This window comes from Sphaeramia orbicularis, chromosome 9 (genome assembly GCF_902148855.1).
Source record: "Sphaeramia orbicularis chromosome 9, fSphaOr1.1, whole genome shotgun sequence".
In the NCBI taxonomy this organism is placed as follows: domain Eukaryota; kingdom Metazoa; phylum Chordata; class Actinopteri; order Kurtiformes; family Apogonidae; genus Sphaeramia; species Sphaeramia orbicularis.
The window spans coordinates 25,073,370-25,099,986 of NC_043965.1; the positions used below are offsets into that span (position 1 = coordinate 25,073,370).

At 40.7% G+C, this 26,617-nt stretch overlaps 2 protein-coding genes across 7 annotated transcripts; both read right to left on the reverse strand.

Annotated features, from left to right (window-relative positions):
- Positions 1–663: 663 nt before the first annotated feature.
- Positions 664–26,607, reverse strand: LOC115425405 (uncharacterized). 4 transcript variants are annotated; one of them, XR_003936230.1, is made up of 17 exons: positions 26,498–26,605; positions 25,605–25,714; positions 24,635–25,516; positions 24,254–24,417; positions 23,889–23,981; positions 23,325–23,543; positions 23,054–23,141; positions 21,901–22,022; positions 21,635–21,740; positions 21,430–21,501; positions 21,235–21,344; positions 19,122–21,163; positions 18,600–19,041; positions 17,678–17,771; positions 17,164–17,503; positions 809–815; positions 664–674 (listed from the first exon to the last, which is right to left on the reverse strand). XR_003936230.1 is itself a non-coding variant. In XM_030142950.1 (15 exons), the coding sequence occupies exons 4-15, from the start codon at positions 24,295–24,297 to the stop codon at positions 17,348–17,350; spliced, it is 3,588 nt and encodes a 1,195-aa protein (XP_029998810.1). In that variant the 5' UTR covers positions 24,298–24,417; positions 24,635–25,516; positions 25,605–25,709; positions 26,498–26,607; the 3' UTR covers positions 16,014–17,347. The 4 variants fall into 4 exon arrangements, 3 of the variants coding, with proteins under 3 accessions (XP_029998810.1, XP_029998808.1, XP_029998811.1); XM_030142950.1 differs by lacking the exons at positions 664–674; positions 809–815 and having other exon boundaries at positions 16,014–17,503; positions 25,605–25,709; positions 26,498–26,607; XM_030142948.1 differs by lacking the exons at positions 664–674; positions 809–815 and having other exon boundaries at positions 16,014–17,503.
- LOC115425404 (ubiquitin-associated protein 2-like) lies at positions 1,071–15,825 on the reverse strand. 3 transcript variants are annotated; one of them, XM_030142945.1, is made up of 30 exons: positions 15,739–15,825; positions 14,192–14,329; positions 13,953–14,030; positions 13,740–13,850; positions 13,408–13,564; positions 13,042–13,119; positions 12,692–12,755; positions 12,470–12,558; positions 12,219–12,271; positions 11,989–12,053; positions 11,625–11,856; positions 11,273–11,534; positions 10,964–11,101; positions 10,152–10,282; positions 9,719–9,960; positions 9,285–9,534; positions 9,115–9,154; positions 8,690–8,816; positions 8,428–8,485; positions 8,051–8,279; positions 7,760–7,851; positions 7,328–7,378; positions 7,113–7,191; positions 5,400–5,600; positions 4,679–4,849; positions 3,852–3,956; positions 3,730–3,762; positions 2,935–3,008; positions 2,644–2,835; positions 1,071–1,907 (listed from the first exon to the last, which is right to left on the reverse strand). In XM_030142945.1, exons 2-30 carry the CDS (start codon positions 14,285–14,287, stop codon positions 1,812–1,814), a joined length of 3,594 nt encoding a protein of 1,197 aa, XP_029998805.1. In that variant the 5' UTR covers positions 14,288–14,329; positions 15,739–15,825; the 3' UTR covers positions 1,071–1,811. The 3 variants fall into 3 exon arrangements, with proteins under 3 accessions (XP_029998805.1, XP_029998806.1, XP_029998807.1); XM_030142946.1 differs by lacking the exon at positions 3,730–3,762; XM_030142947.1 differs by lacking the exons at positions 3,730–3,762; positions 3,852–3,956.
- Positions 26,608–26,617: the final 10 nt, after the last annotated feature.

The following is a 26,617-nucleotide window of genomic DNA, read 5'->3' on the forward strand; positions in this document are numbered from 1 at the left end:
TTTTCCATTTTACTTATCTATTAATAAACCACTACTGCATTTACTGCACAAGTGAAACGGTTCTTGAAGTATCTTAAATCAGTCTGAAAGGTTTTGTTCTACATTCCATCAGTTTGTTTCTCTAATCAGTTCAGTTACTGATGTAAATTGTTCTAAATGATCAATTCATCATCACTACATCAAGAACATATCCCTACCTCAAGTTTGATCAATAGCTATAAATGTTATGAAACTGGTAAACATCCATTTAGGGTAGTATAACTTTTATCATTTTGGGTTTGTGTGAATGGAGGTGCAAGTAATCTTCACACATCTCCTACTGATAAATGGGACCAAGACAATTTAAAACAGGTTCAATCTCAAAACATATTTTCTTTCTGTATGTATTGCTTCCATTAGTTCACCGTCACTCTAAATTGTTAGCACAAGAGTTAAGTGCAGAGATCTCTAAATGCTCCCCAGTTTCCCTCCCCTTTTCATGTTTTATTTGTGCAGAAAGGTCACAAGACTCACAAGAATAAGACATAATTCGGTAATTAAAAAAAAAAAATAAAAAAATGCTTTACATTCCTTTAACATGATGGTAAGTTATTAATAGCATTGGTGGATATGTATTCCATGGGAAAAGGAAGAGCCACCTGTGTCTCCCTCAAGCTGGGCCACCATATGGCCAACTGGCTAAAAAAGTATTAGAGAAAACAAGTGCAGCAGTTAGCTTAAGGTTACGTGACTTCAGTTTGATAATTACAGCTCATGAGCAAATATCAGATCAATTTTCACCATAAAACCAAAGACAATGCTTCTGTACATTCATTCTTGCAATATGTAATCACATCACTTTAATTTACATGAACTGATCTCCACCTCGTATTAACCCATAGATATTAAAACCACCAATAACTTCAGATGAGCAATGCTATAATTTGATAAACCATTTCTCTAAAACTGGAATGAATGGAAAAACAAATGTGTAGATATAAATCTGAAATTTAAAGCTCTTATGTTCAAGACGTACTGGAAACTCCCATAATACATGAATACAAAGTACACACACAAATACTACAGACAAGTCATGATTCCAACTGCTCAGAACTTTTATTTCGAGGGCAATGAAGGTTAAAATTAAATGAAAATATAAAATTTAGATTGGTAGGTCTGTCTTTAAAGGGAAGGTGTTGGATTGGGAAAGGTAGGCAGCTCTCCAGAAGAAAGGAGGGAGAGAGGGAAAGATGGGGAAACTACAAAATGAAGTTTGGGGGACGAGCCTGGTCACTTAGGAAGTTTATGTATAAAAAGAAAAAGAAAAAAAAAGAAGACAGATGCAGTTAGTTATTATAAACCCCACCCCCATCTGAAATGTCCTCATATGCAATCAGTGCTAAAGCTCTCTCCATTTCCTTTTTCTGGTTTCTTCCAGGAAATTTTGGATCATTTATTTTCACTCACTCTCACCACCATCATTTTCATTCTGTCTTAATGTAACATCTTTTCCTGCAGTTTTGAAAAAAGTAAACAAAAGTCCTTCAAAAATAAAATGTAGCAACCACATTTCATGTTCTACTATTACATATACAGTATATATATATAAATACATACATAAATATCTTACATGTACAACCAATTTCAAAAAAGGGGGAAGAGAGAACCCAAAAGACTTATGAGGACTTGTGGAGGTGGGGGGAGCAGGGCGAGAAGGCCCAGTGTTGCTCTTTGTGAGGGTAGTGTGTTTTCGTTTGCTTTTTTGTTTGTTTTAGCTTAACACACACGCACGCACACACAGCCTTTTGGGGTAGGGGAGTGGGAAGCAATCCTCAGTTGGCCCAGTAGGGGGAGCTGCCGTAACTGGACTTGCTGCCTTGGGTTTTCTGTTGCATGCTGCTGGACTGACTGCGCTGACCAGGGCCACCCTGAAGAGAATAAAAAGTATTACATTATCACATAATCCTGATGATTTCATCTACATAAACTAAACTGCTGAATGAAATTAAAAGAAATGTCATAGTTCAATCACTATTTTTCATCCTTTATAATATCACATTCTCCTATCATGGTTTCACCACCTTCCTTTAGTATCAGTTTTATTGTAAATGAGTTGGAAATATGCTTCGAGTTCAGGTTAAATTGTCCTGTTGTGGTTCATAAACTCAATCCTCTAGTGTCTGTTGTCTTCATAAGGCAAACAGTATATATACATAACAGTAATACTATTATTACTATATACCATTATTGTTATGAGTAACATACCAAATTTCTTATGTCTCTTTATATTTTAATTTTTTCCATTCATTTACGTTTTTTTCAACCTGTCTTTTTCTCTACACTTGCTTGTTGTAGTTTTGCTTCTGCCAACTGTGAAATTTTCCCACAGTGGAATAAATCTTAGTATTGCTTATATTGCCTACATAAATTGAAATGTCTACAAATGTTGAGAACAAAATTATCTAAAGGGTTTATTTTATTCCACATTTAATTCAAGTCAGTCATTTTTGGCAGCTGTTTGAGGATCTCAGTGATTTCAGTGGTGCTTCAGATGCAGCAACATAAATGAAATGGTCCCCAATTTGGAAATCCCCAAAGCAGAACTTTCTTAGGTGTACCTTGCAGTGAATGAGGACCTTATGATACAAAATGCACTGGGCTAACCTGTCCATCCTGTGCCAGGTGATGGTGCAGCAGCTGGGAGTGGGGCTGTTGGTGTGGTGGCAGAATGTGCAGGAAAGGAGCAGGGGCATAGCCAGGAGCACCACCAGGATTCAGAGGCCCTGTACCCCCAAGAGCTGAAGGCAGGCTGAAGGGAGGCGGCGTGCCTGTGTGGAAGCCCTGCTTGTCAAACGACTGACAAGGACAGAGAGAAAACATTCATTTTAGGAATGCAAACAAACTCTGCATCTTACATTCAAAATGAAGCACAGTATGGCAGCACAGTTCACCTACCTGCGTTTTACTGTAGATTGAGCCTCCCATATCAGGTACTCCCGCACTGGAACCTGAGCCAGAGAGTCCTGGAGCTGAAAGGAGAAAGAGATGGAGTAGGAAACAAAGAGATTGAAGAGAAATAGAGAGAAAGCAAAAAAGGAAGAAAAAATGATAAAGGAGAGAGGAGAAATGAGGGGTTAAGAAGGAAGAATTATATTACATTGCTTCTGATATATGCAGCTCTGCAAAAAAAAATTAAAAATTAGACCACTTGAGGTGGAAAAAAAATTTAGAGACCAGTTTTGTTTTTTTAAATTTTAGCCACATTTGAAAGAAATGTTGCCAGTAGTATCGAGAATAATCAGTGATCATTTTACTCAAATTGCAAATAGTAACTTTTGAATATAACACAATCATACTGTTGTAATTAAGGTGAGTTCAGATATCATAATTTGGTGGAATCGTTTTTATTAACTCATGCGTCTTGGCATGCTTTCCAGATCTAGGTGCTTTATGCCACTCCTAACAAAAATGCAAGCAGCTAAGCTTTGCTACTAGCTTGTGACCAATCATCTTTGGCTTTGGACAGGTTTCCAATGGGGTTCAGGCCTGAGAATTTGTAGTGGTCTCAATTTTTTTTCCAGAGCTGTTTTTACATAGCACTACATGTTCATTTCTGCAGTTAGTAAGAGGGGCCAGCCAGTAGGAAGAAGCAAATTAAGTGAGGAGGTGCAGAGGCTTGTTCTCACTTTTATTTAATCCTTGGCATGTATACATCTTGCACAGTGCAAACACACACACATGCATACACACCTTTCTCCAGAACACTCTTGACTGTAGAATCATCTGAAATTGTGAGTGCATCTGTTTTTTCCCCAAAGAAACGGCCACTGACTTGGTGAGTGTTTAAATGTGCACGTGTGTTTTGTGTGTACCTTTCCCCGGACCGCTGCCTGCTGACTTGGCCTGTGACTGGGCTGAACCTCCGTACCCTCCCTTACTGTACTCCCCACCGTGGGCTTGAGACAGGTCATCAAAGGCTGAAGGAGGAGGAGGAGGAGATAGGAGGCAGAGCGAGCACACAGGAAGAGGAAGGAACAGATAAGGACCAGAGAAGAGGAAATGGAGAAGAGAGGAGAGGAGGGGGCAGGGGAGAGAGAGGCAGTAAGGTAACCTGACTAACATGGCAGCTGTGTCTATATTGAGCCGTGTCCAACTTCAGCAGGGGATTTGAGCTTTGCATGCAGCACAAGCAAAAACCTCACATGCCCAACCCCACACACACATGCAACATTATGTGTACATACATGACGAGAGGGTACATTGGCATTTTGTTTACCTCCTCACATTTCACCAGCTACTTAACATCAAGCTCTCTGTACATTTCTTACATCTATCGTAACTATACTCAAATAAATCTGCTGTATTACTGCTATAGACAGCACATTCACATTTGATTCCCATTAGCGCTGTGAAATTACACATTGCCCTTTGTACATCTGAGCAACAAAAGTAATACATTATACAAAATAATAGAACCACCGAATGTTGTTATGACTGCTGTTCAAGTGGATCAGGTAACCCTCTCAGCAGCCTCTCTTCACTCATTAAAGTGAGCCATTATTTTATTTGTTCGAAGCTAAAATTACACAGCTGAATATAACTTTAGAACAGCTTGACACTGCAGAAAATGGCCTGTTTTCATTTTGAATAAAAACCAAACCATGCAGGCTTACAGGGGGGTGACTCATCCTGGTCTTACCTGTGCCATATGCATGCTGTCCATAACTGGGTTGATGCTGTTGGTGGTACTGATTGGAGGGATTAGCCAGGCCCATTGCAGGCTGCTTTGCCGAAGCAGGAGGCACAAAGACGGTGGGGCCGTACTGAAAGGCTGAGGGGACCCCAGGTACACCAGCGTAGTATGGCAGACCTATAAGGTGGTAAAAAATGCAACAAAATGACTGAGTGCCAAAATGGGCTTTTAGTTCATTGTAATTAACGGTGAAAACTGTAAACTTACTGGCAGAATCAGACATACAATAAAACAAGTGAAAAAGTAAGCTGAGCTTACCAATACCCCTGCCCAGTTGCACAACACATTGCCTCTCCTGCTCACTGCTCACTACTCTGCCTACCCAAGGATTCATTTTGAGTCTTTTCAAAAATTTGTTTAAAAAAAAAAAAAAAAAAAGCAAAATTTGAGCAAAAGGCACATGTAAAGAACATGTGCATTAAATTTGAAAATAATCACTTGAATAGTGTCAAACAAATCACTTGCACAAAAATCTTGGATGGGCAGAATTCCTGGTATATCTACAGACATATAATAAAAATACTCTTAAGAGGTTCCAGCATATTCTTCAGTATTTAAACAACCAAGAAAAACAAGAGGGCAGTGGAATTTAATGAAATTACAAATACAGTGAGATCTGGAAACAAGGACACGTCATGATAACATCAGAAAAATTAATAATCCTCACCAGTGTATCCATAACCTGGGGGTAGAGGAGGGTTGAGGAAAGCCTGGTTCTGAGTCTGCTGACCCTGGCTTTGTCCCTGGCCCTGCCCTTGTGTTGCTGCCTGTGGTGCCTGTTGGGGCTGTGACTGCACCCCAGCCGTAGACAGGCTGGTTGGAGGAGCTGGAGAAGACGAGTCATTTCTGCCAAACTTTGTTGCTTCACCTGGGAAGAAATTACAATAGGTAAAGGAGAGCTAAAGCCAATATTATGGGGCCATTATTGTAGCAATATTATTTGCAAATGCGTGTGGAGAGTTGAGTGTCCGTATTTCAATCTGTCTGTGCGCAGTCGGATTTGCAAATGTGTAAATGAATCTGTAAATGCATGATGAGATTTGTGTGTCCGCATTTCAATCTGTGTGTGTGGAGAGTTTTGTGTCCGTATCTCAATCTGTCTGTGCGCAGTCGGATTTGCAAATATGTAAATGAATCTGTAAATGTGTGATGAGATTTGTCTGTCTGTACAACAATCTGCAAATGTGTATAACAACTTGTGTGTGTGTAATCAGATTTGAAAAGTCAAAGTATTTTCACTACAAGACCCAGAAATACAGACAAATCATTGGTTACAAGTCAAGCAGCTTCTCGATTGGCTCTCTTTATACACGTGAATTTTGCTACACTTCTGCCGTGAGAGATCCACAAATGCGTAGCGGGATTTGTCTGTAAAACCAGGGTTTGCATGCCTGGGCTCAGGCTCACAGGCTCCCTCATTCCGGCTGCGTTCGGCTTTGCTCGCTCTTTACATTGGTAGTAATACAGCCTACATACCACCAGTTGGCGGTATTTTAAGGGTACATGACATTACTGGGCTTAGTGGTGGTTGTACCCATAGACATACATGTACCTGCAAAGTTGCGGGCGATGGAATCCCGGCTGCTTGCTGTAAGTATATTTGCTACTGTTTTTTTTTCTGCAGTTTTTTTTTTTTTTTTGCAGCCATCTTTCCTTGCCCAGGTGAATCATCTTCTTCGATTTTTAGTGGCAGTTGGTGAACCTTGCAAGCACAACTCACGTAAACTCATTTCAGGTACAAGAACGAGCAAAGCCATAACGCAGCCGGAATGAGGGAGCCTGTGAGCTTGAGCCCAGGGCAGCCTGAGCCCAGGCACACAAACCCTGGTTTTACAGACAAATCCCGCTATGCATTTGTGGATCTCTCACGGCAGAAGTGTAGCAAAATTCACGTGTGTAAAGAGAGCCAATCGAGAAGCTGCTTGACTTGTAACCAATGATTTGTCTGTATTTCTGGGTCTTGTAGTGAAAATACTTTGACTTTTCAAATCTGATTACACACACACACACAAGTTGTTATACACATTTGCAGATTGTTGTACAGAGAGACAAATCTCATCACGCATTTACAGATTCATTTACACATTTGCAAATCCGACTGCGCACAGACAGATTGAAATACAGACACTCAACTCTCCACACGCATTTGCAAAAAATTTTGCTACAATAATGGCCTCATACAATATGTCATTACTTGCATATTTAGCAGAAAAATTGTGTCAAAGAGTGGTTAATAAAAGGAACCAATGTAATGAAAGGAACAAAAGTATGCATTGCTGCACGAAAGACATACTTGTATCAAATTGTAATTAAGTAAACACCATATTTTAGGAGAAAATGTAAGCAAAATGTGCATAACATAAATTTTAATATAATTTACCAGAGTAAGGATTGTTCGCCAGGCCATCTCTTCCAGGCATAGTAGCTGTAGTACCAGGGAATGTTACACCATAGTAGTCCTGTGCAGGGGAAAATAAAAGATGTATCCAGGTTGAGTTCTTTGTAATTTTGTTGTTTCTTTCCCCTTTAATAATTCTTACTCTTCTTCTGGATATTTAATGATACTGCTTAAGTAAAGAATATTAAAACACTAACCATAGGAAGTCGAGACTGCAGCATTTGCAGGTCCTCATATCCGTAGATCTGCTGTTAAACAAAAAACAAAAGTTCCAATATTTAAAAAAGTATCTTTTCATGTATGTCTAAATAAAATGGAAAGAGCTGGTGAATAATTCTATGGTGTAGTGGCCCAGATTAATCTGAGACTTTTAAAGTACAAACTAACAGTTGTCATGTTTGATTACAACCCACTATAACACTATAAAACAGGATCTCCATGTCAAATAGAGTTAACCAACATATTCAGTTATGGTAGAATGCAAGGAGCTTGTCAGTAAGGTCAGTAAATATTAGTCAGCTAAGAAAAAAAAAGCGCAGACATTTAATTGTCTTATACAAACGATACAGCCATTGAAGTCCTAGTGAAATAATCAAGTTAATATAAAAATAAAAAAAGCATATAGTTACCGGGTAAGCTGGGAGCAAGCCACCAGGGCCCATTATATATTGATTGGCCAAAAGAGGTGGCACTCCTTGGGCCAAGTTGGGAGGAGCTTTACCTGGAAGAAATATGAACAAATGTCAGGGGCTTTTGAAGACCAAAAATGCCAAGTGAAATGTCCGAAAACTGCATCAAGCATATGCTACTTTTAAAATACATATTATATGGACAAAAACTGATTGAGTCAAACCTCTAATACTTGCTAAATTTTCTGATAGGCATGAGTACTCTAATGAATCTGCTCCTGTGTAGCTTACCAGAGGTCGTGGTAAGCAGGGGTGCTGTCCGGCTGCCTGCAGCTGAGAGTGTGGCATTCGTGGTGGTGTTTGTGCCATTCGGAGTAAGTCCTGGTGCTCCAGATGGGTGCAGACCATTGGTGGTAGAGCTGCTGACAGCTAAGGGGGCTGACGAGCTGGGGTTGGCCACCTGGCTGGATGACGACGAAAACGCATGGAGATTGTTGCTGCTGCTCTCGTCATTAGTCATCTGGGGGAATTCCAAGTACACAGAAGATTTGAGTGAGTGATGGACCACTTGTTTAGTATGTTACTGAAAACTCTTGTTCATGTTTTCTACAAACCTCTAGCACACACATTAAATTAACATAGTTGTACACAGATGTACATAAGCTTACCGTCAGTGAAGAGCTTGTGGTGAGAGCTGATCCAGATGAGTGACTGCTGTTCACATGACTAACAACAGAAAAAAGTTATTCTGTCAGCTTCAATAAAAAAACAGGTATCAGGAAGCTTGAGGCAGGGGTTGGGAGATTCAGTCAAAGATATTTCCACATTAAAAAGAATTAGGATATGTGCTTGTAACCATCATTATCTCCAAACAAAAAAGCAGAGACACACGATTATGTATCAATATGATCCAAGTGCTATGTTCTTTACCTGCTGAGCGATGGGATGGGTGTTGTGTGTGAAGGCGTGACGGCAGGGGAAGGGACGTGGTGTGCAGGACCACTGTCACTTGTCATAACTGGAGAATCTGTTTTCATAGTTCTAGATGTTGCTGTAGCTGGTTTGAGAGGAAAACATACAAGCATATCAATGAGGTGTGATTGTGTGTACTGATGTTACAAACTGACCATGGAAAGAAGAATATAATAATGAATAATTGTTAAGATGAACGAATGAACAGAAGCTGGATAGAAACGGAGAGCAGAGTATGTTCTGGTCTTTATCAAACCTAATTAACTTTCACTGAGAGGACCGATTCCACTTCCTAACAGATGCATTTAACAATCAATATTCTTTGTATTAGATTTTACTGGCCAGTCTAGTGTTCTGTAACGCAGACCACTGAGAGTACTTACTGTCTTGTGTACTCTGTGTCTTCATGCCACTGTAGCCATTCTGAAACAAAAAAGGATGAAATTATGAGCTTTTACATTTAACTATAAAGCAGATATAAGGTCAGCAATGGTCTACTTTTTTCTTTGTCATTTTGGGGTCTTTAAGGCACACAGAAAACATTCATCCTTACTGTGAGAGGTCCAGCACCAGGTGATGAGACATCTTTGCTCTGAGAGAAGCCCAAATGGGGTGGCAGTGACCTTGGGCCGCTGTTCTCCCCTCGACTGACTGTAGTAGTTGCAGTAGAAGAAGGTTGAGCAACGCCACTGGGAAGGCCCATGGAGGGGGAGGGTGTGGCACTGGGTAATCCCAGAGATGGTGATGGAAAACTTGGATCTGACACAACTGATGGTAAAGGAGGCATGCTGCCCATGTGGTCACTGTGAAAGCATGAAGAGGAAGGCAGATGGGAATGAGATCCATTAGCATTACAATAAACATACTCAAGAGGAGGGACATGAAAGGTTGTGAAACCAATGCCTTAATTTGACAGTTTCTTATGGACTTAGTCACCAACTGAAAAACCTGTGCCTCAGGTTTCTCAGCACGATGCGACATACACACCTTACAGTTCCAGGCTTGGAGAACAGGCTGCTCTGCTGTGTTTGAACAGGGGTGGGGCCAGACATGGGTGCTGGAGCTGCAGGAGCTGTGGCTTGAGTCGGGGCTTGCTCTCTGGCTAACTCTGTCTGGGTCATGTCCACTGTCGCACTAGCAGCTTCAGACCCAAAATCAAGAGCTCCAAACTGAACATTAAGGCCAGATACATCTGCTGAGCCTGGCATCTCCACTGCTGACGAGGGGATCTGAGGAGCACAAATAGAGAATCAAATAGAATCTGCTAATATACAATGTCACTTTTACTGGTCTAAGATCCAGGTCATCAATGTGCCACACTGTCAAATAAATTTAGTTTTTTTTTAAGTTGAGAATTAAAATGTCCTAATAATTTAAGAGGCTTTAAAAAGAAAAAGAAGCCCAATAAAAGTTTAGGTACTTTTGAGGGAGGAGGTACCCTCCGTCTTTGTGTCCTGAGCTGCCGCTGAGGAGGCTCTGTGATGGGAGGCTCCATGCCTGGCAGCTTTACTCCTGGAGAAGCTCCATCTCTTCTTATGGAGGACTCATGGCCTGAAATATAACAAGAATTGAACACTGTAATGACCCCTCTTGACAATGAGGGCAGCCCTGCACCTGTACCTGTATTGCTCCCTGCTCCCCTACCAGTACCACTATCCCCTCACCTCATCTGTGCTAACTTCTCCTATCTACACCCATGACCATGCACGAACCCAGAAACACATGAAAAATGCAGGTCAACATTACTGTCCGAAGTTGATGCATCGACTCCGATTTGACATTGAAAATGAGGGTCTAAGTCGACACCCAAAGAACTTGTCCAAGAGCTTCACGAGTTGCACCTCAATACCCAACATGAGAGCGCTTCGGTGAGAAGTAATAACGCCAAAACTGATTGACAGACACACAGAGACGCTGCAGGGTATAACAATACCCCTTCAGTTGATGGCAGGGAACATATCAGGGAAGATACCCCTAATACCATTAATGCAAATTAAGTAATGGAATTCACAAGAAAACATGCACTGACTTTTGACCCAAAAAAAATTTATTTTTTTGAGTAAAGAAAAACTTCAAAACTAGACTATGCATTTAACATTTATGGAAATGCACCAAATTTTTACCATAACCTCTCGATATATGGAGAGCAATATGCAATCACTGAAAATAACCAATTGTGAGCTGCTATTGGTTAAATTTACATTCTTCTGCAGGAGAGTGTTTTCTCCCTACCTGGTGGTGTGGGAACCTGTGGAGCGTGTGGCTGAGACAGACCCAGGGGCTCTGTGGTGGTAAGGATGGAGGAGTGCTGTTGTCTCTGAGCTAGCTGGCTGAGCACTGCTGATGGCTCTGGTTGCAGCTTCATCTCCACTGTAGAGAGACAGGACATTACATAAATTATTTGCATTTATACGACAACTGTACTGTAGTTCACTGCAACATCTCACTTTATCTACAGAAACTATTTTAATTTGATGAAAAAGATGGAATGGACATTCATTTTTTATTGTTGGTGTCGGATTCACCATAAGCTACACTTACAGTGTTGGGCAGTAACAGGGCCATTTTCCACCCGCTGAGCCTTCACAGCCTCTACAGAGGGAGAGGGGGCTGGAGCAGGACTTGGTATGGGCGGTGGGCCAGCTTCTTTGGATACACTACTACTGTTGCTGGTGGCAGCCAATGTCTGACTGCCTCTCTGGGGAAGTCGAGGCCCGTTGAGCTGCTCTGACGTCCTGATGTCAGAAGCAGGTGTTGGCTTAGGTGCATTCAGAGACCCAAAACCAGAACCCAGGACCGAGGACTGGGAGAAAAAGAAGCAAAACGAAGAATGAATATAATGATATATTATTGTCTAGGCACATAAAGGTAGGTTGTTCTTGTGGTCTTTTACCAGTGCAGCATGTGCGTAGGTGGTGTTAGCAGAGGCCGCATGGGCGTAGCTGTTGGCTGTGGCATGTGCGTAGCTGTGTGTAGCAGTGCGTCCATTATGGTGGGAATTGGTAAACACCAGGCTTTGGCCCAAATCCTCAGCTGAGGGGCCATCAACTATTGCCCCCAAGTCAGAGTCCACAGAACCCCCGACACCCACTCCAGCCTTAGGCAGTAGGGTTGTCAGGTCCACACTGAAGAGGTGCAGGAAATAGGGGATTGAGGAAAAAGAGCAAGAAAGGAAGGCAAAGGTGTTTTGAGATGAGAAGACACAGTGTTCTCTAAAATAAAGCGCAACTTTGTAGTAGCTGAAGTTAAAAGCTTACTTATGTCCAGGTGTGATGTGGTTTGTTGGGGCAGATGAGGCAGTGAATACTTTGGTCTCAGACAACTGTAAAAGGGTGCAAAATACCAAATGTCACTCATCAGAATAAGCTGCATGTGCTGTACAATAAGCCTTCACTACTGACCCAATGCAATTTAGATAAGCAAATTATATGTATGCCCTCAAATTAAAGTGCTGAAAACCTTTCGAATAATGAAAAAAATGTCTTACATCTTCACTCCAGTCTTCTGAAGTCCAGTCTTCCAAATTGCCTCCCCAAGTTCCTAGAGGAAAAGGAGTCAAGTTAGTGTTCCCATGTTGACATAAATAAGATATGTTCCTATTTTTTTCAAAAAACAACTATGTCTTACATTTATTTTGGGAAAAGTAAATACTTAACAATGCTGAAACACTAATTCCCACACCTAAACCATACAACAGCATCAAAACGTGACATCATGCGTTAATGCTATTTTTGGTACCAGTTCCCTCAGCAGGTTCATTGCCATCTGCTTCCCATGTCTCCTGGCGACCTCCAGAGTTAGCCGTGTAGTCAGCAGGATTAAAGGTGCTGGAAAGGAGAATGTTCAAGGAAAAAGAATTAGGTTAAGTAGAAGGTGATAAGTTAATTAAAAACAATAAAGTGTGGTGTGCCGTTTCTGATAACAGATACTCTTACATCAAATTTATAAACACATTCTTACCCCATTCCCTGGGAGGAAAACCTGTTGCCAGCAGCTGCCCGTCCTCTACCACGACCCCCTGCCCCTGAGGAAACACAAACAACCACCAGATGACCTCTACTGCCCAGTGCTTTTCAACTATTAAGCCTTATATCTGATACACATTAAATTCACATGATGTCATGACCAAGGCTACCAAGAAACCAAGTATTTCTCATAAATAATTCTTGTACAACTTTAACTTTGACTTATTGCTCAATGTTGTAAAGCATTTATCAACAGGAAATTCAGTGTCCCATATAAGCACAAGAGTGTATATATTCTTTAATACAGAGAATCAAATTAGAGAAATAATTGTTTCTTCTCCTTACCTCTGCCTCGTCCCCTGCGTCCACGGTCACCCCCCCTTTCACCAGGGGCCACATCAAACCCATTCTCTTCAACTCGACCTGGAATCCAAACAAAAAATAATGGGATAATAATGACTAATTAAATCCTACTGTTGTACATCTACTTGTCCATGTATTAGTTAAGCCAAAGAGATGGTAAAGCTAAACATATTAGCAAAAGGTTCAGGTAGTTTTTGTTTACACCCACCATACACATAGCAAAGCAGGAAAAAAGTAACCATTTTAATAGAATGAAATTAAGTGACTGAGGAGTAAGATACATACGAAACTGTACAACCCAGTTTTCCCAGATAAATGAGAAATGCAAACTGCCCGTCCCCATTTTACCTTCACGGCCTCTACTGATGCCTCGGCCCCTCCTGTTAGATCCTCCACGTCCGCGGCTGACCTCCCTTTCTCCTTTCTTTTCCCGGGTCTCCTTCATCTCTGAGGGCCCTCCTTCCTTTCCTGGGCTTCGCTTCTTCCCCACAGTCTCCCAGGAGTTCTGAGATTGGGATTAAAAACAGAATGAGGCTGTCTCTATAAAACATACCTATAAGGAATTTAACATTTCTTCATGATTACTTTTGGCAGATAACCCAAGAGAAATTGCCACACAACATGTAAACACAACAATATGTGCAGAAGAATATGGGACTGAGTGCAAAAAACAGCTTTACCGTGTCAGAGGTGCTCTCCAGGAGAAAATTAATGGCTCTGTTTACATCTTCGTTGCAGTCATGGAGGGCTACCATGCACTCATCTTGAGTCTTCCCTGTTACCTCAATCAGCTACAAACCCAAGAAAAATACATAGCAAAAAGCGATGAGGGGTCTCAGTGTCCCAGATTAGCAAGAGCAACTAAACTGTATTGTGAATACATGTTAATGTACCTGTTGGACTTTGTCTTCAAAGTCTGGATCATTTTTGTCATAGATCATTTGGGCTAAACGAATCTGTTCTGCTGTGGGCTGAATGATTCAATTTAAAAACAAGACAAACAATACGTCAAATATAAAAACACACAACATAATTTTAAAAAAGTGATCTAATCTAAAAAGCCAATGGATTTTTTTTACCCCCCCCCTCAAAAAAAAAAAAAAAAAATCAATAGACTGTGGTGAAAACTCACCTGTATCTGTTTCTGTGGTTGTGTTGTGTTTGTGTTGGTGGGCAGCATTCTATCCCGAGTCCCCCGGGCTTGACTGCTGATCACTGAAGTCATCATATACAGTATATACAAAACAATGTATGTACAAAATAGAAAAATCTAAAAGAAAAGGGGAAATCCAAAACAACATAACTGTAAGTTTATTGCACTGGTTCATAGTTCAGTAAAACAGTAAATAAGTCAAAATGCCAACACATTACACTGACTTTATAAGCAGCACTTCACTGTTGTCAAGTATGCCATGTAAGACTATAACTCCATCTGTCGCCCCGACCTCCCAGTTTATATTTAGCAAGCCAAGAGGGGACTATCCAGGTGTCGACTTACAACCCTCCCTCACTCTCCCACACAAAAATATCACGAGTATGCCCAAATATATGTTATGGCTGGGGTGAATAATAACAACGATAAGGATACACAAACCAATTTCTGATTAAATAACTAGCGTTAAGTAATAATACATGGAACACTGATAGTGTGCCCATTACTGCGTGTCTAATTTCTTTTTTAGGATGGTAGAGGAAATCGGAGACATACGGCTATTTTCTAAAAACAAACGGAAGGCAGTGATAAACCGAAATAAGGCCAGCCAACACCTTGTCAGTAGAGGACTACAATATATCCAACGCTGGTTATGATATTCAACTATTGCCTAAAAATCGATGAGTAACATGAACATGACGTTCACTGCACAACGACCAATGATTTATGTTTTCTGACCACTATGTTAAAAGTCAGTAATAAAATTAAACACTGCTAAATCGTTCTTTTATTCATGTTAAAGTTACACAGGCTCGACGGAAATATGAGCCGCACTGCTACTGATCGCGTTAGGTCAGCTAGCTTACGGTAGGGTTAGCCCAGTTAGCCACCGCTTGTCTTTGTTCCGTGGGATTCACACACGTCTTTAAAAAACATTCTACCGTCAGTACGTTAGCACCGTTACTATGATTTCACCCTATCCGCCGGTGCAACTAAAGGCATTTCAACCATGTATAATGAGAGGCAAAATACAACGATTGAGTTAAAACGAACCCTTTCGTGTAAAGTAAATGAAAAGCTAACGGCATTCACCAAAATTTAGCCAACATTTAGCAGTGGGCTAACACGACACAAAGCGAAACGACGTTGCGCAATTACATTATGATAAAAAAGGACAATTCGAAACTTTTCGGTAGTATAGATGTGATCATGAATTCGGCAAGTGTCAATGTGTTAGAAACCATATGACCCATGAATGTTCAGTTTAGACGTATCTAAGCAGCATGCCAACAGCCCCGGCATGTGAACGGCCCGTCGCATACAATACAGCGAGACCACGGATACAACCATAGCTAACACAGCTAACGAATTAGTTGGCTAACCACCGAGTGGGACGAGCGTTGTCTCTCCATCCACCGAGGTGCTTCCTTAAAATACTTACAGAACTATACTTGAAGACACCTGAACCTTATCAGTAAGGTTCAAATCTATAAAATAAACATTAAAAATTTTATTCTCTCTTTTACCTGCTAACACGCCTCGCTCAGCCAGCAGCAGCAGATGCTGTCACGTGACCCACCGCGCCGTTGTTCAACGTTGTGAAGCCGACACTGCCAACCAGAGCCCACCGCGGAGGTCAGGTGGTCGAACCGAACACTACGTACTTACGTACGCGCTCCCGCATGAGAGAGCGCGATGCCGCAACGTGTATACTGGCTGGTGTCTGCCCTAAGTTCAATACAACACAGGTAGCACAAATACGCATGAAGAAAATACATCAGAGCGTCTATTGTGAAAAATAGTTTATTGTTGTTTTCAGAGCGAACTGAAATAAATAACTAGATAAAAAGAGTATTTTGTCTGTAGACATGAGGACCAAGACTGGTTCTCTTAGTTTTCTTCTCCAATGCAAGGCTGTTGTGTAGTATGTTTTGGTGTCTTCTCTGGTTCTATCCTGTCATTTTATTATAGTTATAATTTCATGAAGGTTCGTGAAAATCAACTCATTATTATAATTATTACCTATCACCTATTGCCTTTGTTTAATCAGTCCATTTACTGCACAGAACAATTCAAGGAAATAAATTTTAGAGTTAGGCAAAACCCCAATCATTTCAGCGACTGAAAACCAAAAATGACTAAAAACATCCCTAATTTTTATATTATCCTGTTGGAGAACTGAACTCAAAAATAAGAAAATGTTATGTGTTTATCCATAAAAAAAGAAGTTAAAGCAAAGAATGCTTAGATACAGAATGCAGTAACTGCAAGAGCCATGTAAATTCCACTACACCTGAACTCTAGTGGTGAACAGTGGTGTATTAAATTTCCTTCCTAAACAGACAAATAATTATTTAATCAAATGACTATTCATTTCATAATATATTAAACTGTATCATATTGAAGTTCATACAAAAAATATTTCTACCTCACCCAACCTACATTCACTCCATTAATAAGTTAATAAACAAACACACAAACAGTATGAGTTCAGTTACAAGAAATGGCCTTGTGCAAGAACCAGTTGTGAAAAAGACATTATGTTTGACAAAAGCTGAGAGCACAGGTGGCATTCTTCATGTCAGTTTTCTGAAGTTACAAGCATTTATATTATATTCTGTGAATCTGATGTGGCACGCTTGTACAACCCCATCATGCAAAAAAAAGTAAAGCTCAGATACAAATATAAAAATGTTCCTGCATAAGGCCCATACTTCATACACATTCTTATCCTCTGTGTAACACATGGCTATGCTCATGGAGAATCCCAACTCCATAAAGTAAAAGTCCTGCCATGTATTGATTCTACCTGTTCATTTAATACAGGTGATTCCACTAATGATCCGATCTACCTGGATGAGGAGACGTGCTCATCAAAATGGGCTGGTTCAGTGAATGGTTGGACCAAATACATGGCAGGACTTTTACTTTATGGAGCTGGGATTCTCCACCACTGGTTTTGTCCAATGGTCAGATTACAATACAAAATTAATTTACTTGACCATAACAAAAGATTCATAGATATTCTTTAAAATCCCATTGTTGGTGAAAATATCATGCCATAAATGTCATGGCTTTGTATAACTGGCACTGGTTAACTTGAAAATATCAACATTTGTGCCTGACCGAGGTAATTCAAATTGTTAGATTATGGTCATCTTCTTGCTTGTGCTGCTGGTGTGAAGAAGGGCTGAATTTTAGATATGGTTGTAGCTGAGCTATCATGCTGTGGACACATTTAGCCTTTCTTTCCATGATCACTTCCAGCTGGTTGATGTACTCTGCAAATGTCTGTAAAACAGAGATCAAATTTAATTCTAATGCCACACATATATGCCTTACAAAAGTTTTTGCAAAAGATTTAATTGATGAAATAATTCCTTGTGAGGTTTATAATATAAACTGTACCATTTATTTCTGCAGAGAAACAAAACAAGAATCAGATGGTGGCCAACCAGTTCTCACCATATCAGGCTGCTGGCACAGAAGGGTCCCCTCTTTATGAGTTAGAGCTTCCATTTCCTTTAGCTGCTCCCAGTGGGCCTGAACAACACACCACCTACAGTTTTGTTAGTTAGACATAGGGTAATGATGAGCACTTCAGCTGCCAGAAATTGCTATATGCGTAAAACAGCAAACAGGATAAATTTACCTGTATACTATTTGTACTCAATAAAAATGTCCTTAATCATTATTTAAAGTTATTTTCTTCACTGACAAATGCCTCAGGTTGTAACATGAGTTTGTTTAATTATCTCCAGTATTTTTGTTGCATTGTTTTATGACAATAGCATTTTTAACAACACTAATCTCTTTGCATAGACATAAGTACAAATCAGTTCAACATGAATGTTAAAATGGGTGTTAGAAGAAAATACCTCCATATTTGTTTGGTTCATAAATTTCTGTTTCTTTTCTATTGTAAACTTTTTTATAAAATGACTGATATATCTTTCAGATCACACACAAACAAATGCTGCTGCCAAAAACCTAAAATATTTATACAAAAGTAGTGTTAACATTAATACATCTCTATCAGGATAAATTTGACTCAGTGGCTGTTATAGGTTCATATTTTTAATCTGGATTCAGTTTAACTACATTTAACAACGGGGAATGTAGCAATTTTGGAGAAGTCAACAACTGTTGAGCTTCAAAGTTTTATTCAAACAGAGTAATGTAAAACTGGATAAACAGCCATGGATAAATTTGACTTGTTGGCTGTTCTAACATTAGAGTAGACATACATTTTTCAAACCAAAATTCATCTCATCTTGTATAACAAATCCTATAAATGAAATTTTGTAAACCTAATTTCAATTTCATCTTAACGCAGCTGATGCTTCAATTAGAGTTGTTAATTTGTCAGTATGACTGCATTACTTACTGGGCCTCATCCAAGTCTTCAAGGTTTGTTTTGGATGTAAGTTGCTGATTAGTTCTGCCTTCTCCTTTATTATTTGGCTGTCTTGGACTAGTCAGTTGGGGCAACTTGTTTGTCTCCCTGGCGTAACCAGAATGTACAGAGTGACGCTGGTTTGGCATCGTGTTCGAGTTGTCCTGGATACTGCCCGTCTGAGTCGCTGATATGGAAGATGCAGATTCCCTGTGGATGTTGGGAACGTATTGCGGTGGCATTTGAGTGGCACTATGTGTGATGACATAGTGTGAGCCAGGGTAGTGGACAGAAGGTGAGTTGGACTGAATGGCAGATGTTTGCAAAGATGTGTGACGCGTGGATTTAAGTGGAGGTGCAGAGGCTGTGATGGCCAGAGGCTCAGTGGTCGGCTGTGCTACACATGAAACAGGGATAGAAGACTTCACCATGCCTGGAGAAGATTTGAGAAAAAGGATAATTTACCCACTTAAATCTCATGTTTGTATGCATGAACACTGACTTCATACTCACCTAATCTATCAGCAGAGGTAGCAGAGGAGCAGATTTTCTTCAAAAGAAACATATGAAACTTGATGTCTTTGTCCTCTTCAACTTTGCCTCTCGTCTTCTCACATGTGAAATGCTCCTTTTCCATTCCTCTTCCATCACCCTCACCTCCTTCCATATCAGGTGGACAGAGTGAATGGATGCTCTCTTTCCCTTGGAGGAATGAATCTGTGGCGGCCTGTTGGTCCACCTGCAGCATGGAGATGCTGAGAGGGTCCATGCTGTCATTTAGAAAACCAGCAAAACTCTCCTCTTGAGGTAAAACAGACATTTTGGCTTTGCTGTCTTGACGGTTGTGTATTTGAATATAAGACAGATTTTCAGGCAGTGTGTTAAATGGCTCAATGCATCCGTCATGTTTAATGGAAGTTGTGAGTGGCAGTGAGGTAAATTCCCTTTTACTGGCATTAACACCTAAATTTAGTTCCTTCTGTTCACAGCTGTGTGATGGCGCTCCCTTTAAGGTATTTAGCAATGGTAGGATTTTAGAACTGCACCTGCTTTGTTTTGACCTAGGGGAGTGATTCAAAGAAGAGAGAGTCAGGAGTGCATTGTTGTGCTCACACCCTGGGGAGAGGGGTCGTTCTGCTGGAGCTCTCTGACTGGCTGACTCAGCAGGAGGATGGTTAAAGACACTGATGTTGTCACTGTTGCTGCAGGTAGACCCTAATCCATCAGATTCTTCAGCATCTTCAACACTCCACACTCCATCAGATGAGGCATCCACTTCTTCCTGTCTCCCCAATCTAATCTCTTCTGAATCACAGTTGTTGGACATTAGTGCCTCCACATCATTCATCATTGCCCCTGGCATCCTATGTGCTTGTTCTGACTGTGTAGTTGCCACCCATGCCCACTTCTCTCCTTCTACTATCTGAACTGGTCTCCTTACTCTTGCCTCTCTTTCCCACTTTACTTCAAGTGGTGTCCTCCTCTCACTTCCACTTCTATCTTCTGTCTGTCGAAAAGTTGCTTCTGTTGCCTTCCATTCTGAATCTATGCAGACTGAACCACGATGACCTTCCTCGTCATTATTTAGGTTGTAGCTCGGAAAAGTCTCAGTTTGTACGCAAACCTGTTCACTGGGGAAAGGCAACAGTCCACGATTACTATGAGCCCTGACTTCAACCCTGGCTCTGTACACATCTAAAATCTCCTCTAGATGATCATATCTAAGTGGAGAAGCTGAGACATTTGAAGAGGAAGATGGAGAGGAAGTGAGAGATGGCTGATTAGAGGAAGATACCGAGACAGGTGAAGGCACAAACTGCTGCAGCTGCTGGTGATACAGTCTCAGGTGCTTCTCCCTCTCTTTTTTTCTTTTATTTACTTGTAAATCTTCCCTCATCCTTTCCACTTCATCACATGTGTCTTTAATGCTTTCAATTTGTCCTGTCTGTTCTCTACATTTCATTTCCATCTCTTTTCCCTGTTCTGTAGAAATGCCTTGTTGTTTTTCTTCTTCTCTGTTACAGAATCCAGAATGCCTTCGACCAAGACAGAAATTACCTTCATCAGCAACTCCTTTTCTTTGCACCTCCCATAAAAAAGGCTGCCCATCCTTTGGTTGTCTCAGTGCCAACCCTGCATTGGTGTTTTGATCACTAAATGAATGTCTGTCAACTTTGCGCCACCTTTCTGTGTCACTCTTATGTTCTCCCTCTCCCCTCTGCCTTTTGTCACCCGAGCCCGATGAACATCTGATGGGTGTGATTTCGTCAAATACATTCCCATTTTTTTCCCGCACATTTGTCTCCTCTCCCCATCTGTTGTTCCTGGGTGTGGAGCAAAGAAATGTGCCCCCTTTGGGCAGCCTCATGGTAGGTGTGGAAGGGCCAAATGCCTCTCTCTGCAACTTTGGCTTTTTAGGGGGGCTTTTCCCTCTGGTGCCAACACTGCTGCCTCCAAAGGTACTGTTGTTGTTTGACAGATTATATTTGGGGCAGGGTGTTGTCTTTCCTCTTCTTCCTCTTCTGTGTCCTCCCAGTCCCTTCAACTCCTTCACACTATAAAAATGAAACAAAAAGTGAGTGATCACCATTTCACTTTCCCTTATAACTCTATAATAAGCACTTACCGATCAGCATATCGCAACGTGTTTAATGTGTGTTCAGTCGCTGAGTTACAAGGTGAGATGTTTGCAATCATACATGTCATTGAGTCACCAACAAACGAGTCTTTCAAAACCTGGAATAAGAGCAGAGCAGTCCAACATGAAAACAGTTTACATGTCAAACTTGAAGTGTAGATTGAGTATCCAAAGTCTTAGTACCTGAGTGAGTTTGCTTTGTCTGAATGGTGTGTGAGACTGTTCTTGATCAAGTGACCGGATACATTCCTTTAGCTGAGAAAGACACATTTAGAAATGTCAGCACATGTTAAATTCTACCACCCTTTTTTTTTTTTTTTACCTCTATGTCATTGACCTTATGTGAGCTCTGTGGTTGCTTAAGTCTGTGTGTGTTTGTGTATCTTACAGCCAACAGACTCTGGTTGATCTCAGCTCCTTCCATACGACTCTGCTTGTCTGGTTCTTTAGAATCGGATGCCCTCTCACTTCCTGCCAGGTCCACAAACCACATTCTACACATACACACACATACACAACCAACAGTGAGTTAATTTAATTTAGTACACAGTAAACCGAAGTGCAGTTCTAAGGAGAAAAGACAAAAGCACCAGGCAGTGCATGCATTATAAGTAGGCTATACTGCAGTAAATCACATTGCATGTGGTCAGTGACCTGCCAAATGTCTGCTGGTTGGGATCTCTGAGCTGAATCTGAAGCAAGGCATGGGAACGAGATGATAGGGGATTCACTCCACTCATCCCCTGGGTGCGCTCCTCTGTGCCCTGTGAAATCACCTTTAAGGGAAAAAGGAGTAGAAGTAGAGCGAGGGAGGGAGACACAGAAAAGAGAAAGTGATGTCCAGAACAGCAGCAGCATTTAATATTCACTGTGTATCAGGTGCTCAAGTGTTTACATTTATATGCGTGAGAATGCATGAACTGTTCTGTTATTGAGCTTAAAGCTGCGGGAGACTTTTGTCACCAATTTTTCATCAAATTTGTAAAACCTCCTCAGTATCATGAATCCGTAAGTCTGTCTGTGATTACTCACCTGAATCTCTTCCCTCACACTGAACAATTTCGAAGTGTACTCCACCATAAACAAACCATGTGTTGACAAACAGAGCCGGTAGGTAACTCAGGCATCTTTGGAATTTTGTCGTGACGTGCATTGTGGGAAGCGGAGTTTTGCGCAGCTGCCTGACAACGGCAGCTGCAACAAACACAATGTGGAAACGGCTGGAGTTCCACTTCCCTCCAGTCGTTTCCGTGTTTAAGCCGTTTCCGCGTTGTGTTTGTTTCATTCATATAATACCATATGGTTGCACCGCCGCTGCCAGGTGGCTATGCAAACCTCTGCTTCCCACAATGCACGTCGCGACAAAATTCCAAAGATGCCCAAGTTATCTACCGGCTCTGTTTGTCAACACATGGTTTGTTTTTGGTGGAGTACACTTCGAAATTGTTCAGTATGAGGGAAGAGATTCAGGTGAGTAATTACAGACAGACTTACGGATTCATGATACTAAGGATATGACTGGGGTTTTACAGATTTGATGAAAAATTGGTGATGAAAGTCTCTCGCAGCTTTGAGGATACGTTCACATTCAAATATCTATACAATACCTTTACTATTCCTTTAAGGTTGAAAATCTAAAAATAGAACTTTAAAAATCATCTGTTTTATTATAAATTTAAGAGGCAAGCTTTCTCACAACCAGGATGGATCAATCCTATTATCCAAATGATTTTGGAATCAACATTTTTATTAAAGAGAGTTAATTAGTATACCCTCTGTGGACAACACAGCAAGAAAAAATACAAACCTCCAGCAGTGAGTTCACTGAGTCCACCCTGATATGGCACAGACCTGCAATGTGAACCATTTTTTGGCCATCCTCCCTGGCAAATAGCCTGTAACAGAGAACATACAGCATACATGTACTGTATTCAAACACCGACAGTTTGCATTAAGATGTAATTTTATTTCATTGTTATGTGGTCAGGATTTTATCTCTCTTTAGTACAGATAACATTTATTAAATTTATTAAGGTTTGCTTTTTTAACACAAGGAAATACACTCTACAAACTCTAACCTTTTTCTGTGGTCCAATAGGTCATAGAGATGGCCACAATAGATCTCGAAGAAACTGATATACACTGTCAAGTGTGAGTGTGAACGTGTGGTAGAGATATAAGAAAAAATGTCTTGCGCTGCCAGCGCATATAACCCCAGTTTCCCAGGAGATGACCCCAACATGGTGTGAGTCTTCCCTGCACCTGTCTGCCCATATGCAAAGCAGGTGGCTCTGCCTCTGTGGACACACATATAATAGAGATATCAGTAGGACTACAGCCACAGGCACACACAATCCAAACCATCCTGCAAACATGTTCTATAAAACACACAAGCATGCCTACATCATACCAGCACTATGGTGAGGGTGAGATTCAAAGTGATGTATTTTTCTTGAACAATAGACCTTCATCTCAGTACTTGTTTATTAATCACATATATCTTTGGGAACATGCAGTATCCTATATACATGAGGTCTATAACTTAAATGCACTTAACAAATGGTGGCAAGGTTAATTTAATTAGAAGACTTGCCAAAAGAGACTCAAAAGGAAGAGAGCTGCGTACTGCACTGCGAACCCACCCATTGAGCATGTGCTGCACCAGGGGATATGCTGTTCTCTGATACACTTCATCATTGGAATTTTCCTCTCCGAAAACCTGGTCAAAGTAGAACCTGTGCTATATATACACAAATGAACAAGAGGTAAGGTGCAAAACCAATTAAAAAACCAAACAAACAAACAAAAAAAAAACTAGAACCACAATAAATGTATATTGATGAAAATAAAACTGATTTAAAATCCAGGTCAACCTATACTACACACACTGTACACACTATGTATATTGACTTTGACTAATGTCTTAACATTTCTGAACATCTGTCTTTGTCAGATACTTAAACATGTGAGAAAGAAACATAAAACGGATTAAATGCATGGGATTTACCTGAAGTATGTACTGGGACAGATCCACAGCCTCTTTGCTTTCATGGACAATTACACATTCTCCACCAGGAGTTGTCACAACATCTGCCTCTCTTCTCCTTTTTTCTACGTGTGTCAAAGGTCTTTTCCTCACACACACACTGATTCGCGGGTCTCCCGTCCAACCTGCAACAAGCATACATAACCATAAATCATAGACAGTCACACACACAAGTCACAGACAGTTGCGACACCAAATATAAGGTATATACCGAAGGTGTGCAAAAGAAAAGAGAAGAAAAGAAAAGAAAAGAAAAGAGTTTATTTATCCCACCATGGGGAAATTTCGTAGTTACCAGCAGCAACATGCAACAAGCAATGCATCTATTAAAATTCTTCTTACCTTTTGTTTGGAGTGGGAACGGAGCTTTGTGGTAATCCGTAGTTGTAACCAGATGGTCTCATTGCTTTATAAACAGGTATTGTCTTTGGAAACCATTTAGAAGACTCATTGAGGCCTATTACTGTTTGGAGTTTTGTTTTGTTAAAGATACCTTTTCTTTGGGGGCTAACATTTAATTTATGACCTGATCGTTTGTTGGTAATCCTCCTTGGTGTCATAGTCACAGATCTGGTAGTTGGCTTTTGGACTGAGCCACACTTTGGTGATGATTTGGTGCATGAGTTCAACATGGAGGCTCCTCTTGTGATGCCCGGCTTGGTAATTCCTCCTGCATGATGATTATCAGAGGAACAACTATGGACATTTACCCTGTGTGTGTTCCCTCTGCAGCCATATACCACTGTGTTTCTTGTTTCAGAGTTGTGCTGCATGTGGCTGTGTACTGACGCGTGGATTCTATCATAACTTGCACAGACCTGACCAGTGTCTACAGGACCAGAAAATTGCTGTTGTTGATGATCAATTATTTCAGAAGTGAAATCAAGCCGCCTGCGAATACTTGATGGTTTGGAAAAAGTGACTGTGTCTGTCTTATTCATAGCAGCACCCTTCTCATCCTCATCATCATCATATACATCTTCAAAAGGTTCTCCATAATCATCGTAACATTTACCACTACTTTCAGTGTAGTGTTCTGCAGCACTGTGGTCACCATCAGCACCAGTGTCATAATCAAGGTTCTCTAGGTCAAGACTTTTGACCATCTGAACCAAATGGAAGAGACGAGTTCTGTCCTCCATTGTGCTGATTCCCAGAATGGGGTAATCCTCCATTGTCAGCTCTGAGAGGTGCGCTGCACGATGAACACCCATGGATGTAAAACTTAAAGGATAAAGAGAGAAACACCCAATCAGAGGAGGAGAAGACAAGAATATGAGAATTTGGACATCTTTTGAGGGAGTATACTCACGTGTCATAATGTTGCTGTAGCCCAACTGCTCTCAGACACTCATACAGGCAAAGTGCCATCTCATCCACTTCCTGGTCTTTTTGTCTTTCCTCTGCTTTACTCCACCTACCCTTAGTGTGGCAGACATGTCGCTTTAGTCTCTCCATCAGCTGGTTACACAAAGTACAGTTTTGCACAAATGGGAAATGCACTAAACCTACAGAGGATCGATTTGCACTAACTGATATCTGTCAGAGCCAGTGGTCAGTCACTATGTCATTACACACACCACACTGTTGTGGTAGGCAAAGCACAGGACACTGGTATGATGCTGAAATTTGACACTTAGTCAGGATAGAGCTAGGGCAGCACAGTGCAGAGATGTCACACATTTCTGTATGGCAAATATGATAAATATAGCAGAGACAGGCAAGCAACTGTTGCTTCTTTGGCGTCTACAGTAGATTGGTCAGCAGCTGCAATAATCCTGTCATGGCACTTCATATACATACACGAGAGGTGTAACCCTGTTTCATATTGTTTTCATGATAGCACAACGCTACAAATTATCTAATTTCTTTTGCAAAACCTTGAGATCAATCATACTGTCAACATTTCAAACATTTGTGTGTAGTTTGCTTTGTCAGCAGCTGATAATTCTGTAAAGTTAAAGCTACATTTACTTACAGAGACAAGCAGCAGTTTATTGAAAAACATTAAGTATAAAACAGAAGTAGGGATGTAGATATATACAGGAGATCATCTAAATTAAAGAAGAAGCTCTAGAGTGCATCGGAGTATGTTAAGTAATTAAATGACAAGTAATCAAATGATTTTAAGTTAACATTTACTACATGTAAAATAGCAAAATTCTTATAAAACATAAGAATTTGTAAGAAAAAAAAAAAACTCACCTGGCTGATGAATGAGTGAACTCGATTGTTTATTTTAAGAGACCACTTGACTACAAGCATTAATTTTTCACAAAGTTGTCAGCCTGAGTATCACTATTTCCGTACACAAAGTGCGGTCTC

Excerpts from the sequence above, each read along its gene's own strand:
- LOC115425404 (XM_030142945.1), bottom strand. The coding sequence starts at position 14,287 with ATGATGACTTCAGTGATCAGCAGTCAAGCCCGGGGGACTCGGGATAGA. Across the intron at positions 12,559-12,691 it reads TTTTCCTCCCAGGGAATGGG|CACCTTTAATCCTGCTGACT; the intron begins GTAAGAATGTGT and ends TCTCCTTTCCAG. Across the intron at positions 12,272-12,469 it reads TGAACCTGCTGAGGGAACTG|GAACTTGGGGAGGCAATTTG; the intron begins GTACCAAAAATA and ends CTTTTCCTCTAG.
- LOC115425405 (XM_030142950.1), bottom strand. The coding sequence starts at position 24,297 with ATGAAAGCAAAGAGGCTGTGGATCTGTCCCAGTACATACTTCAG. Across the intron at positions 23,544-23,888 it reads GTGCAGCACATGCTCAATGG|AGGCAGAGCCACCTGCTTTG; the intron begins GTGGGTTCGCAG and ends GTGTGTCCACAG. Across the intron at positions 21,164-21,234 it reads ACGTTGCGATATGCTGATCG|TGTGAAGGAGTTGAAGGGAC; the intron begins GTAAGTGCTTAT and ends TCATTTTTATAG.